This window comes from Mytilus californianus, unplaced genomic scaffold, assembly GCF_021869535.1.
Source record: "Mytilus californianus isolate M0D057914Y unplaced genomic scaffold, xbMytCali1.0.p SCAF_2, whole genome shotgun sequence".
Taxonomy (NCBI): domain Eukaryota; kingdom Metazoa; phylum Mollusca; class Bivalvia; order Mytilida; family Mytilidae; genus Mytilus; species Mytilus californianus.
In genome coordinates, this window is record NW_026262668.1 from 91,767,850 (window position 1) to 91,782,297 (window position 14,448).

General features: G+C 32.2%; 1 protein-coding gene and 1 long non-coding RNA gene across 4 annotated transcripts in view; both read right to left on the reverse strand.

Moving 5' to 3' along the window:
* The window catches only part of LOC127728448 (ankyrin repeat and zinc finger domain-containing protein 1-like), a 51,024-nt gene that overhangs the window by 23,044 nt on the left and 13,532 nt on the right, over positions 1–14,448 (reverse strand). For all 3 annotated transcript variants that reach the window (XM_052235828.1, XM_052235827.1, XM_052235829.1), the window contains exons 4-8: positions 13,824–13,920; positions 11,738–11,988; positions 11,425–11,540; positions 9,679–9,826; positions 1,500–1,722 (exon numbers count right to left, since the gene is read on the reverse strand). In XM_052235828.1, coding sequence (XP_052091788.1) covers positions 1,500–1,722; positions 9,679–9,826; positions 11,425–11,540; positions 11,738–11,988; positions 13,824–13,920 — 835 coding nt within the window. The remainder of the gene's footprint in view (positions 1–1,499; positions 1,723–9,678; positions 9,827–11,424; positions 11,541–11,737; positions 11,989–13,823; positions 13,921–14,448) is intronic.
* On the reverse strand, positions 4,106–8,032 carry LOC127728490 (uncharacterized). Its single transcript, XR_007994137.1, has 2 exons — positions 7,936–8,032; positions 4,106–6,704 (listed from the first exon to the last, which is right to left on the reverse strand). It is a non-coding gene; the product is annotated as an uncharacterized LOC127728490 (long non-coding RNA).

Here is a 14,448-nt window from a genome sequence, read left to right on the forward strand (position 1 = left end):
TTTCAATATTTGAAATTTGAAAAAAAAATAATATTTGAAGAATAATTCTTTTTAATTTCTGAAATCTGAAATGAGAAAAAATTGACCCCCCACAATTTCTTTTTATACCCCCCCCCTTTTTTCCCCCAAAAAAATTCTTTCCCTCAAGATATGGTCATAATCTCAATTCAAATTTCCAATGGAGTTGGCAACCATAATTACCCATTTAAATTTACCATAGTGCTAACTTAATCTATTTTATAATAGAATTAAAAATATAGTGTCAAATCTTTCATATGGATTTTTTTGTAAAAAAAAAAGATGCAACATTTGCAGATATTTTTACTGGTCTTCCTTTATAAATATGTATTTCTTTAAACATAATTTAAAAGCAGTGTAAGGGAAGTAACCAAAACGTTGTATTCCGATTACCTCCCTTACACTGTTTTAAATTATCTTTATTGTTCATTAACCATTACTTTATACATAATTTAAAAGCAGTGTAAGGGAGATAATTTCAATGATGTATTTGATTTATCTCCCTTACACTGCTTTAAATTATGTTTTGTACTAAAGTATTTGTCCATTAACCAGGACAACCTTGTTTTTCCCCTTTTTTTGCCCCTAATTCCTAAACGGTTTGAGCCATAACCCCCAAAGCAAATCCTAACCATCCCTTTGTGGTATGGAAACTTGTAGTATAATTTCAGAGAGATCCATACACCGTTCCACAGTTATTGTCTGGAAACTAGAAAATGCTTATTTTTGGCCCCTTTTTGGCCCCTTATTCCTTAACTGTTGGTACCATAACCCCCAAAATCAATCCCAACCTTCCTTTTGTGGTATTTAACCTTATGGTCAAATTTCAAAAAGATCCATTCACTTAAACTAAAGTTAGAGTGCGAAAACCAATGTGTCTTCGGACGACGACGCCGGACGACGACGACGACGCCAACGTCATACCAATATACGACCACAAAATTTTTTTGCGGTCGTATAAAAACTGATAATTCACTTAAATCAATAAATTTTCCTGAGTGAAGGGACTTACATGTAAGTGGTTTTTTTTCATGACACCATACTTACAAATAATGTAACATTGAGGCTCATTTGACACCTGATTTTTGTTTTGGATGTATGAGCTTTAGTTCTGACCTAAATGAAAACCTTAACCAAAATATTAAAATATTACATGAAAACTTAGAACAAACAATGCCCTTACCATACCTTGAATTTTTTTGAAAAGATTTGTCAATAGAGACTTTGAAGAGAGATTTTGTATAAAAAGGATGTGTCATAGAAACTTTGGGAAACAAACATGTCACCAGGTACAGTCACAATTTTTTTAGGTCATATAAAAGTGAATACTCGAGTTGCTTGATAGAAAAAATGTGCGGTAAAAAAAATATAAAACACTTCATAAAACTCTACCTATCTGATGGCAATATCATATATGAAAGTTTTTTTTTTACTTCTAACATTAAGCCTGAATAAGGGAAAAAAGCTCAGTCTTTCCTTACCATATGATTCTATTGAAGCCAACATTTGATGAACTCGTTGAACCTCATTATGAGTTGGTCGTTTGGTCTGAAATGGTATCATTCTAATTCGTTTGTCTTTTTTATCTAATGGAGGTGCTTTGCCAGAGAAAAATATCTTCTTATTAAAACTAGGAGCTCTAAGGAAAATGAGGTCACAAGATTTAATATGTTCATCCCATGATGTAAGTAGTGCTCTAACATCCTGAAATATGGAAATAGATTAAGTTATATAAAATGGCCATATACTTATAAAATATTTGACTATATTTTCAAAGACAGTGAAAGTCTTTGCAATTAACATTATTTTCATGAAAAATAAATGTGGATAGTGTCCACATGTGGACACAGATGATGCCCCCGCTTGCATATCATATAGTTATAAAGGGACATAACTGAAGAACGGAAAAGTGACGCTACCCAAATTTGAACTTGATCTGAGTTTTGTGGTAATAAGCATTGTGTGTAAGTCTCATAACATTTGGTTGAGGCTAACTTAAGTAGAGAACAGAAACTAAAAATTCAGCAATTTTTCTATTTGTAAACACGCATAACTCTAGAACGGTTGTGTATAAGTTTTATAACATTTGGTTGAGACAAACTAAAGTTAGAGAACGGAAACGAAAATTCAGCAATTTTTTTGTTTATAAAGTGACATAACTCAAGAATGGTAAAAGTGTCGCCACCAAATTTCGTACTAAATCTGTATTATGTAGTAATAAGCATTGTGTATAAGTTTCATAACATTTGGTTGAGGCAAACTAAAGTTAGAAAACGGAAACAAAAAATTTGTACTTGATCTTAGTTTTGTGGTAATGAATATTGTGTATAGGTTTCATAATGTTTGGTTGGGGCAAACTTAAGTTACAGAATGGAAACTACAAATTTTGCAATCTTTTGATTTATAAAGGGGCATAACTCAATAATGGTTAAAGTGACACTACCCAAATTCAACTTGATCTGTGTTTTATCAGTGGAAGTCAAAATTAAACATTGCATTGTATAAAGCATTGATTGTAGTTGATTCAACTATAATCATGGACAAAGGAAGATAACTCAAATTTTAATAAAATGCTTCGCTGGGGCGCAGCTTGATACTACCGCAGAGGTCGAACCCTGAACAGTTGGGGCAAGTATGGACACAACATTCAAGCTTGATACAGCTCTGAATTTGGATTGTTATTAAATATTTGACACAGCATAGGTTTCTGACACAGAAAGAATGTGGTCTAAGAACTTGAATTTTTTTAATTTACCTATTATGGTCCAATGTCCAAAATCAAAATACATGGTTAGATTCAGCATATCAAAGAACCCCATATTTTCAATTTTTGTTGAAATCAAACAAAGTTTAATTTTGGACCCCAACTTGGACAAACTTGAAAACTGGGCCCATAATCAAAAATCTAAACACATGTTTAGATTCAGCATATCAAAGAACCCCAATAATTCAATTTTTGCTAAAATCAAACTAAGTTTAATTTTGGACCCTTTGGACCTTAATGTAGACCAATTTAAAAAACAGGACTTAAAATTAAAAATCTAAATACACAGTTAGATTTGGAATATCAAAGAACCCCAATAATTCAATTTTTGATGAAATCAAACAAAGTTTAATTTTGGACCCTTTTGACCTCAATATGAACCAATTTGATAACGGGGCCCACAAATAAAAAATCTAAATTCATGGTTAGATTCAGCATATCAAAGAACCCCATATATTCAATTTTTGTTGAAATCAAAAAAAGTTTAATTTTGGACCCCAACTTGGACCAACTTGAAAACTGGGCCCATAATCAAAAATCTAAATACATGTTTAGATTCAGCATATCAAAGAACCCCAAGAATTCAATTTTTGCTAAAATCAAACTAAGTTTAATTTTGGACCCTTTGGACCTTAATGTAGACCAATTTAAAAAACAGGACTTAAAATTAAAAATCTAAATACACAGTTAGATTTGGAATATCAAAGAACCCCAATAATTCAATTTTTGATGAAATCAAACAAAGTTTAATTTTGGACCCTTTTGACCTCAATATGAACCAATTTGATAGCGGGGCCCACAAATAAAAAATCTAAATTCATGGTTAGATTCAGCATATCAAAGAACCCCATATATTCAATTTTTGTTGAAATCAAAAAAAGTTTAATTTTGGACCCCAACTTGGACCAACTTGAAAACTGGGCCCATAATCAAAAATCTAAATACATGTTTAGATTCAGCATATCAAAGAACCCCAAGAATTCAATTTTTGTTAAAATCAAACTAAGTTTAATTTTGGACCCTTTGGACCTTAATGTAGACCAATTTAAAAAACAGGACCCAAAATTCAAAATCTAAATACACGGTTAGATTTGGAATATCAAAGAACCCCAATAATTCAATTTTTTATGAAATCAAACAAAGTTTAATTTTAGACCCTTTTGACCTCAATATGAACCAATTTGATAACAGGGTCCACAAATAAAAAATCTAAATACATGGTTAGATTCAGCATATCAAAAAACCCCATATATTCAATTTTTGTTGAAATCAAACAAAGTTTAATTTTGGACCCCAATTTGGACCAACTTGAAAACTGGGCCAATAATCAATAAAATGCTTCGCTGGGCGCAGCTTGATACGACCGCAGAGGTCGAACCCTGAACAGTTGGGGCAAGTATGGACACAACATTCAAGCTTGATACAGCTCTGAATTTGGATTGTGATTAAATATTTGACACAGCATAGGTTTCTGACACAGAAAGAATGTGGTCTAAGAACTTCAATTTTTTTAATTTACCTATTATGGTCCAATGTCCAAAATCAAAATACATGGTTAGATTCAGCATATCAAAGAACCCCATATATTCAATTTTTGTTGAAATCAAACAAAGTTTAATTTTGGACCCCAACTTGGACAAACTTGAAAACTGGTCCCATAATCAAAAATCTAAACACATGTTTAGATTCAGCATATCAAAGAACCCCAAAAATTCAATTTTTGTTAAAATCAAACTAAGTTTAATTTTGGACCCTTTGGACCTAAATGTAGACCAATTTAAAAAACAGTACCCAAAGTTAAAAATCTAAATACACGGTTAGATTTGGCATATCAAAGAACCCCAATAATTCAATTTTTGATGAAATCAAACAAAGTTTAATTTTGGACCCTTTTGACCTTAATATGAACCAATTTGATAGCGGGCCCACAAATAAAAAATCTAAATACATGGTAAGATTCAGCATATCAAAGAACCCCATATATTCAATTTTTGTTGAAATCAAACAAAGTTTAATTTTGGACCCCAATTTGGACCAACTTGAAAACTGGGCCAAAAATCTAAAATCTAAATACATGTTTAGATTCAGCATATCAAAGAACCCCATATATTCAATTTTTGTTGAAATCAAACAAAGTTTAATTTTGGACCCCAACTTGGACCAACTTGAAAACTGGTCCCATAATCAAAAATCTAAACACATGTTTAGATTCAGCATATCAAAGAACCCCAAAAATTCAATTTTTGTTAAAATCAAACTAAGTTTAATTTTGGACCCTTTGGACCTTAATGTAGACCAATTTAAAAAACAGGACCCAAAATTAAAAATCTAAATACACGGTTAGATTTGGCATATCAAAGAACCCCAATAATTCAATTTTTGATGAAATCAAACAAAGTTTAATTTTGGACCCTTTTGACCTCAATATGAACCAATTTGATAGTGGGCCCACAAATCAAAAATCTAAATACATGGTAAGATTCAGCATATCAAAGAACCCCATATATTCAATTTTTGTTGAAATCAAACAAAGTTTAATTTTGGACCCCAATTTGGACCAACTTGAAAACTGGGCCAAAAATCTAAAATCTAAATACATGTTTAGATTCAGCATATCAAAGAACCCCATATATTCAATTTTTGTTGAAATCAAACAAAGTTTAATTTTGGACCCCAACTTGGACCAACTTGAAAACTGGGCCCATAATCAAAAATCTAAACACATGTTTAGATTCAGCATATCAAAGAACCCTAAGAATTCAATTTTTGTTAAAATCAAACTAAGTTTAATTTTGGACCCTTTGGACCTTAATGTAGACCAATTTAAAAAACGGGACCCAAAATTAAATTTTGGACCCTTTGGACCTCAATGTGGACCAATTTAAAAACGGGGCCCAAAATCCAAAAACTTAATACACGGTTAGATTCAGCATATTAAAGAACCCCAAGAATTCAAGAATAAAACCCCATTGAAATTGATCAAGAAATAAGCAATTTATACGAAGTATCTTCTTTTGCACAATACTGTGCAATTGAATATTTTTTGCTATTGCGCAATACTGTACAATTGACAATTTCTTGCTATTGCGCAATATTGTGCTATTGGATATTTCTTGCTATTGCGCAATACTGTTAAATTGAAGATTTCTTGCTATTGCGCAATACTGTGCAATTGAAGATTTCTTGCTATTGTGCAATACTGTGCAATTGAAAATTTCTTGCTATTGCACAATACTTATTATATAATAATTTACACATCCTGTTTGGTGTGTATCTCCTACCATATCATTATTATTTGCTTTTAAATATAAATCAGAAATAACCAACTTAAAATGGAAAATTTTAAAAGAAAAAAAAAAGGAAAAAAAGAAAAAAAAAAAAAAAAAAAATCCCCCCCCCAAATTTTTTGAACCCCCTTATGATTCATCACCCCCAAACTCAATCCCAGCCTTCCCTTTGTGGTATGGTACCTTGCAGTACAATTTCAGAGAGATCCATACACTTGAACACAAGTTATTGTCTGGAAACTAGAAAAATGCTTATTTTTGGCCCCTTTTTGGCCCCCAATTCCTAAACGTTTCGGGCAATTACCCCCAAACTCAATTCCAGCTTTCCTTTTGTGATATGGAACCTTGTAGTACAATTTCAGAAATATCCAAACACTTACACACAAGTTATTGTCATGAAACTAGAAAAATGCTTGTTTTTTGCCCCTTTTTTGGCCCCTAATTCCTAAAATTTTGAGGCAATTACCCCCAAAATCAATTACAGCCTTCCCTTTGTGATATGGAACCTTGTGGTACAATGTCAGAGAGATCCATACACTTACACACAAGTTATTGTCTGAAAGTTACAAAAATGCTTATTTTTGGCCCCTAATTCCTTAACTGTTGGTACCATAACCCCCAATATCAATCCCAACCTTCCTTTCGTTGTATTGAACCTTATGGTGAAATTTCATGGAGATCCATTCACTTAAACTAAAGTTAGAGTGCGAAAACGAATGTGTCTTCGGACGACGCCGGACGACGACGACGACGACGACGCCAACGTCATACCAATATACGACCAAAAAATTTTTAATTTTTGCGGTCGTATAAAAATCTTAATACATGTTTAGATTCAGCATATCAAAGAACCTCATGTATTCAATTTTTGCTAAAATCAAACAAAGTTTAATTTTGGACCCTTTGGACCTTAATGTAGACCAATTTGAAAACTGGACCCAAAATTAAAAATCTAAATACACTGTTAGATTCGGCATAACAAATAAATAAATGTGATCAAAGATTTTACAAATCTAATGCGCCATACTGTGCAATTAAAGATTACTTCTTGAAATTTTTCAATATTTGAAATTTGAAAAAAAAATAATTTTTGAAGAATAATTCTTTTTAATTTCTGAAATCTGAAATGAGAAAAAATTGACCCCCCACAATTTCTTTTTATCCCCCCCCCCCTTTTTTGCCCAAAAAAATTCTTTCCCTCAAGATATGGTCATAATCTCAATTCAAATTTCCAATGGAGTTGGCAACCATAATTACCCATTTAAATTTACCATAGTGCTAACTTAATCTATTTTATAATAGAATTAAAAATATAGTGTCAAATCTTTCATATGGATTTTTTTGTAAAAAAAAAAGATGCAACATTTGCAGATATTTTTACTGGTCTTCCTTTATAAATATGTATTTCTTTAAACATAATTTAAAAGCAGTGTAAGGGAAGTAACCAAAACGTTGTATTCCGATTACCTCCCTTACACTGTTTTAAATTATCTTTATTGTTCATTAACCATTACTTTATACATAATTTAAAAGCAGTGTAAGGGAGATAATTTCAATGATGTATTTGATTTATCTCCCTTACACTGCTTTAAATTATGTTTTGTACTAAAGTATTTGTCCATTAACCAGGACAACCTTGTTTTTCCCCCTTTTTTGCCCCTAATTCCTAAACAGTTTGAGCCATAACCCCCCAAAGCAAATCCTAACCATCCCTTTGTGGTATGGAAACTTGTAGTATAATTTCAGAGAGATCCATACACCGTTCCACAGTTATTGTCTGGAAACTAGAAAATGCTTATTTTTGGCCCCTTTTTGGCCCCTTATTCCTTAACTGTTGGTACCATAACCCACAAAATCAATCCCAACCTTCCTTTTGTGGTATTTAACCTTATGGTCAAATTTCAAAAAGATCCATTCACTTAAACTAAAGTTAGAGTGCGACAACCAATGTGTCTTCGGACGATGATGCCGGACGACGACGATGACGCCAACGTCATACCAATATACAACCACAAAATTTTTTTGCGGTCGTATAAAAATTACTTGATATTTAGAAGAAAATAAAAATTTTGCAATTTTTCCATTTATAAAGGGCATAACTCTAGAACGGATAAAGTGACGCCACCAAAATTCAAACTTGATCTGTGTTTTGTGGTAATAAGCATTGTGTATAAGTTTCATAACATTTGGATGAGTCAAACTAAAGTTAGATACGGAAACTAAAAATTTTGCAATTTTTCCATTTAAGGAATGACTGTAATATTTTTTCTGTCTATGAAGAAATAACATCAAAAATGTGGTGCACACTGAATAACCCGCGTAGCGAGTTATTTTAAAGTGTGCACCACATTTTTTATGTTATTTCGAATAGACAGAAAAAATATTACAGTCATTTCTTATAATTTAATTCTAAATTCCATTTTAAACCGTAGTAAACCATGAAAAAACGTTGATGACGTCACGGTCACATGACAAAATTATGTCTATGAGCTGATAAACAAAACAACGTCAGCCAATCAGAAGACGTGTTACATCCAAAATTAAATTATTTATAAAGAGACATAACTCTAGAACTGTTAAAATGACGCCACCAAAATTCAAACTTGATCTGTGTTTTGTTGTAATTAGCATTGTGTATAAGTTTCATAACATTTGGTTGAGGCAAACTTAAGTTAGAGAACGGAAACTAAAAAATTTGCAATTTTTCCATTTATAAAGGGCATAACTCTAGAACGGATAAAGTGACGCCACCAAAATTCAAACTTGATCTGTGTTTTGTGGTAATAAGCATTGTGTATAAGTTTCATAACATTTGGATGAGGCAAACTTAAGTTAGAGAATGGAAACTAAAAATTTGGCAATTTTTCCATTTATAAAGAGGCATAACTCTAGAACGGTTACAGTGACGCCACCAAAATTCAAACTTGATCTGGGTTTTGTGGTAATAAGCATTGTGTATAATTTTCATAACATTTGGTTGAAGCAAACTCAAGTTAGAGAACGGAAACCAATTTTGGGATGTACGTACGTACGTACAGACGGACAAGGGTAAAACTGAATGCCACCACCGCTACGGCATAAAAATAAATGGGGAATGTGTACATGGGACACAGATGATGCCCCCAATTGCATATAATATAAAGTTATAAAGGGGCATAACTCTAGAACAGTAAAAGAGACAACACCAAAAATTCAAACTTGATCTGTATTTTGTGGTAATAAGCACTGTGTATAAGTTTCATAACATTTGGTTGAAGCAAACTAAAGTTAGAGAACGGAAACCAACTTTGGGACGTACGGACGTACGTACAGACAGACAAGGGTAAAACTCAATGCCCCCTCCGCTACGGTGGGGGCATAAAAATAAGAAAAAAGGCAATTCTTTTTGAAATTCAAAATATTAAAGAACATCTAACACTATTTTAAGAAACAGGGTTCAGCATTTAGCAATCACAATTATTTTCATAAAAAAATAGGCAAAAAGGAAGATTTTTTCAAAATTCAAAATACGAAAGGTATGAAAATAGTAACTTTGAATGATGAAATACAGACTTTTTCCAATAAACTGACAATAGATTCAGATGTACGGTATTTTATGTTGTTCCTTACCTCTTGTAAAGCAGCCTCATTATATCTTCTAAGAGCAGCACCAGCAGATTTGGGAGCATTACCCTGACTATCTCTACTACTCTGTGCTGTACCACGCTTAGCTCTTACAACATAGCGATGAAATGTTTTATGGGCTATAATTTTATCCCTATAATAAAACAGCATAGGTATAACAAATCCTTTGGTATTTTTTCATTACAATGAAAATGTAAGGAGTCATTCTTTAATATGAAAATGGTTCAAAATCTAAGAATAGCTTCAATTCTAATATATACTAAATCATGGGTGTTTATTTCACTGATTCATGAAGTATAATTTAAGGGTAGTCTACTTTGACAAGTGTAAGGCATAAAAGGTAACAATACACAAACATTTTCGCTATAACATTGGGTCCAAATGGGCTCTGAAACTGCACAAAATCAATAGTGATATCTTTTCCTTATATTCTATTTTTGTATCATTGAAATCAGTTGGAAAACTTCATTGGGTACAGAACAGGCCATTTTTTTGTTGACATTGGGTATAGAACAGGACATTTTTTTGTTGAAAACAGTGGTTGATATGGAATGGCATTAGTTGAAGCTGGTAAGCTGGGCAATGTAGGTTAAAAAGCCCTTTAGATTATTTTTCAGTAATTTGCAATACCATGCAAGTTGCATGTCAATAAGCCTGTTGGTTTTTTTACGTCTAATTAACAAGTGCAGGGTATTTTTTTCATGCAGGGATTTCAATTTTCTATTATACATGTATTTTGATTCTTTTAAAGTATTTTATATACCTATGTTGAGTTATTTTCTTTCAGAATGTCAGGTCTTTCTTTTGAAGAATCAACCCGGACGATACCAAGCTTCAATGAAATTTGCTTCAAGGCAGAAAATAATGACCTGTGTAAGGTCATTTTTTTCCTTGATTAAAATGCAAACTATAATTTACCTAAACATTTAATTCGTTTGATAGTATCGCATGCTATGGATAAAGACATAAACAATCCTGTCATCTATTTTTATACTGAATTACACAAAAAAAGTTGTGGACGCACATTTTAACGTCCGAAACAAATAATGTGAAATTTTGTTAATTTATCGCTACAATAAAGGGACAATATTTGAGATGAATTTGATAATGCAAAACCCTTCATAACACTAATAAAACAATCCAGATTTAACAAATTCATGTGTAGGATTTTGAGTCACACTGTATTGGAAATCATACATTTACCTATGGATTTTTTTTTTTTTTTTTTGGGGGGGGGGTATTTTTCATACACTGTAACAATTCAATTGTGTCTTGCTTCATGCATTTAGTGATATTTCTTTTGTAACTGGATAATGAATGCTAAAGCTTATATCTAGATTAATTAGTGAGTTTTATTTCACGTTTCAAATGAGCCGTAGGGCGTATTAAAACCAGTTCGGATCAGAAAAGAATATCCCACTTTAGTGTGGTTGGTAAAATAAGATGGAAATCTTGCAAATCTTTGCAGAAAATAATATTTTTTTACGGTATATAAGTCAGATAATGCATATTTTAAGGTTTTTCTTGTCGTATAACACACCTCGGGGTGTCAGGATTGCCCAAAGAAAGACTTCCTCTCGGTCTTTCATTTGATCAATCCTGACACCCCTCGGTGTGTTATACCACAAGAAAGACCTTAAAATATGCATTATCTATAACGTAATAATTATTCAAATTGTCTCACTCTATATATGTTGTATTGTATATTGAAAGTATATGTTTATTTCATACCTATCATATATTGCTCCAGCAAAATGACCTCCACTTGACATTAGGACTGCCCACTTCATATTCAGAGGAGTGTCTGTTACCATGGATATTAAATCTGAATGGCTAGTTGGAATAACCTAAATAAGAATTGTTATTATCAGATTTCACATTTTTTATTTGCATTCTGTCATACATGAATATGTAATAAAATATCAAATGCATCAATTAAAGAAAATCACAAGGTAAGGAAGTATGAACACATTACAAATCTGTTAAAAAAATGGGAACAGGGAATCTCCTAGGTTCTAAAACATTATAAGGTATGCTATCTTACTTGTTTGTGGCACACAACACATCTATATAGTGATATGAGGTCACCCAGTGAATTTTTCAGGAATATCTTTGGGTATTTGCGAGCTCTGTCGTCCATTGTACTGTCCTCAGATTCACTGTCTGTACTACTTCCTGTTCCTACAACTTCTAGTTTCCTCTGGAATCTGGCAGCAATACTAACAGGTTTACTTGTAGCATGGTTGTCATCATCATCACTGTCAGACTCTGAGCCTGATATACTGGATATATTTCCTGTAAACATATATTGAATCTTTGCATTTAATATGATTATAATTCTTATACTCAGACATTATTCATAGACTTCAAGGAGCCAGCAAGGTTCACTTGGCTATCTTAGTGTTTTTTTCACAAATGAAGAGGTGTTATTCAGATCAATTGGAGATGACAGATACAAAGTTCATAGAAAAACTTTTTTATAGCACTTTACCAAATATTGTTAATGCAATTCAACCAATAAAATAAAACTAATAAAAAGAAATGTGTAAAATGAAAGTAATGTTTTCTATAATCATTTGCATTCTCAAGGTGCACTCAAAACACCCTCTAGAATCCAAACTTGGGTCAATTGATAACATAGCTTATAAGAATCAATAGTTAAAATCCACATGCAAACACATTTATTTGTTCAGTGTATGTTCACTGGTGTTAATATGTCCTTTGATTGAGTTAAGCTATTTCAGTTGATATTTTATAGTGTGTCTTTCTATGTTGTGATGATATATTATTGTTTCGGAAAAAGGGTGAAGGTTTGGTACCATTAAAAAGTTTAAACCCGCTGCAATTGTTTGCACCTGTCCTAAGTCAGGAATCTGATGTTCAGTAGTTGTCGTTTGTTGATGTGGTTCATAAGTGTTTCTCGTTTCTCGTTTTTTATATAGATTAGACTGTTGGTTTTCCCGTTTGAATGGTTTTACACTAGTAATTTTTGGGGCCCTTTATAGCTTGCTGTTCGGTGTGAGCCAAGGCTCCGTGTTGAAGACTGTACTTTGACCTATAATGGTTTACTTTTATAAATTTTGACTTGGATGGAGAGTTGTCTAATTGGCACTCATACCACATCTTCTTATATCTACATATATCATGTTTCATACATTAACATGAATATTTTGTTGCTAATGAGTTAGAATGGATACTAAACCTGAGAATTGTGAAAGCTGTGCTTTAAAAAATAAAACATCCAAACAAAGCAAACAAAGCAAACAAAGCAAACACAAATTATGATTTTCAAGACCACATACCTTGTTGTATATTGAAAGATACTTTACATACATAAAACAGATAACAGGAAATGCATGTATCAAAAATATAGGACAGTACAAGATACCACATCAAACACAACACATGGCCTGACTTGGTACAGGCACATAATGTGATGGGGTTAAACCAGTTTGACATGTATACAGAAATCAAAATTTGCCTATCGAGCCCATATGTTATAAAATTAAAACAAACAATATGTATTCTACACAGGTTAGCTACCAACTGAGTGACCAAAACACAATTCTTTAAGCTCCCTCTTTATATAGGAAAGCTAATATGAAGATAAATGTAATAGCTAGCATTACACATATAAGGAAAAATACTATTTTGTTCCTTTGTTTCAATCTTCAAATATGAAACTTAAATATAACAAAAACAAGAATGTGTCCATAGTACAAGGATGCCCCACTCGCACTATCACTTCTATGTTCAGTGGACCATGAAATTGGGGTCAAAACTCTAATTTGGCATTAAAGTTAGAAAGATCATATCATAGGGAACATGTGTACAAAGTTTCAAGTTGATTGGACTTCAACTTCATCAAAAACTACCTTGACCAAAAACTTTAACCTGAAGTGGGACAGACGGACAAACAAATGGACGGACGAACGAAAGGACAAACAAACGGACTCACAGACCGAAAAACATAATGCCCCTCTACTATCGTAGGTGGGACATAAAAAAACACTGAGCAGTCTGTTTGGTATAATAACCAGGGGGATGCACCAATAATAGGGGATTTAAAATTATACTGTTATCTGTGGCATGAGATCATTTATGAAAAATTTCAAAATGCTTTTCTATACCTGAAAGCTCTTCAAACTTGTCTTCGTTTACATAGTTTACTCCCTTTAATCTTTGTCTCAGATTGTATCTGTGCCAGTCTGATTTGTAATGTCTTCTCTGAAAATAAATGGTGTATATATTATTTATTTGCATAAAAGAAACATAAATAAACAAATACATAGTAAAAGTTATATTCAATATAAAAATCGTCATAAATGACATACCTAGAAGTGCTTTTCTGCACAGGAATATACTGTTATACAAGGTTAACACAATACATTTATATAAAATCTTTTAATTAACCACACAGGTTTAGAATAAGGCATATTTGACAGGCCTTTAACAACTCTAATCAGGACTGTAATATGTTCCTCATGAATAAATTACAAGACTTAAGAAAAATTTGTTTTCTAAACAATTTCAATTTGTTTATGTCTTGTATAATTTATTACTACAATTTAGTAAGGATCGGAAAACTATCTATGACAAAAACATAGTTGTATTAAGAAACCACTTCACATTTTGTGCATCCTTTTTATATAAAAAATGGTTTAACCGTAACTTTTGTCTGTGATTTTTGATTTAGAGATTTCAATCCTACATTAATGTCACATGGTAGATAGTGGCATTTGTGTTGATTTTGTA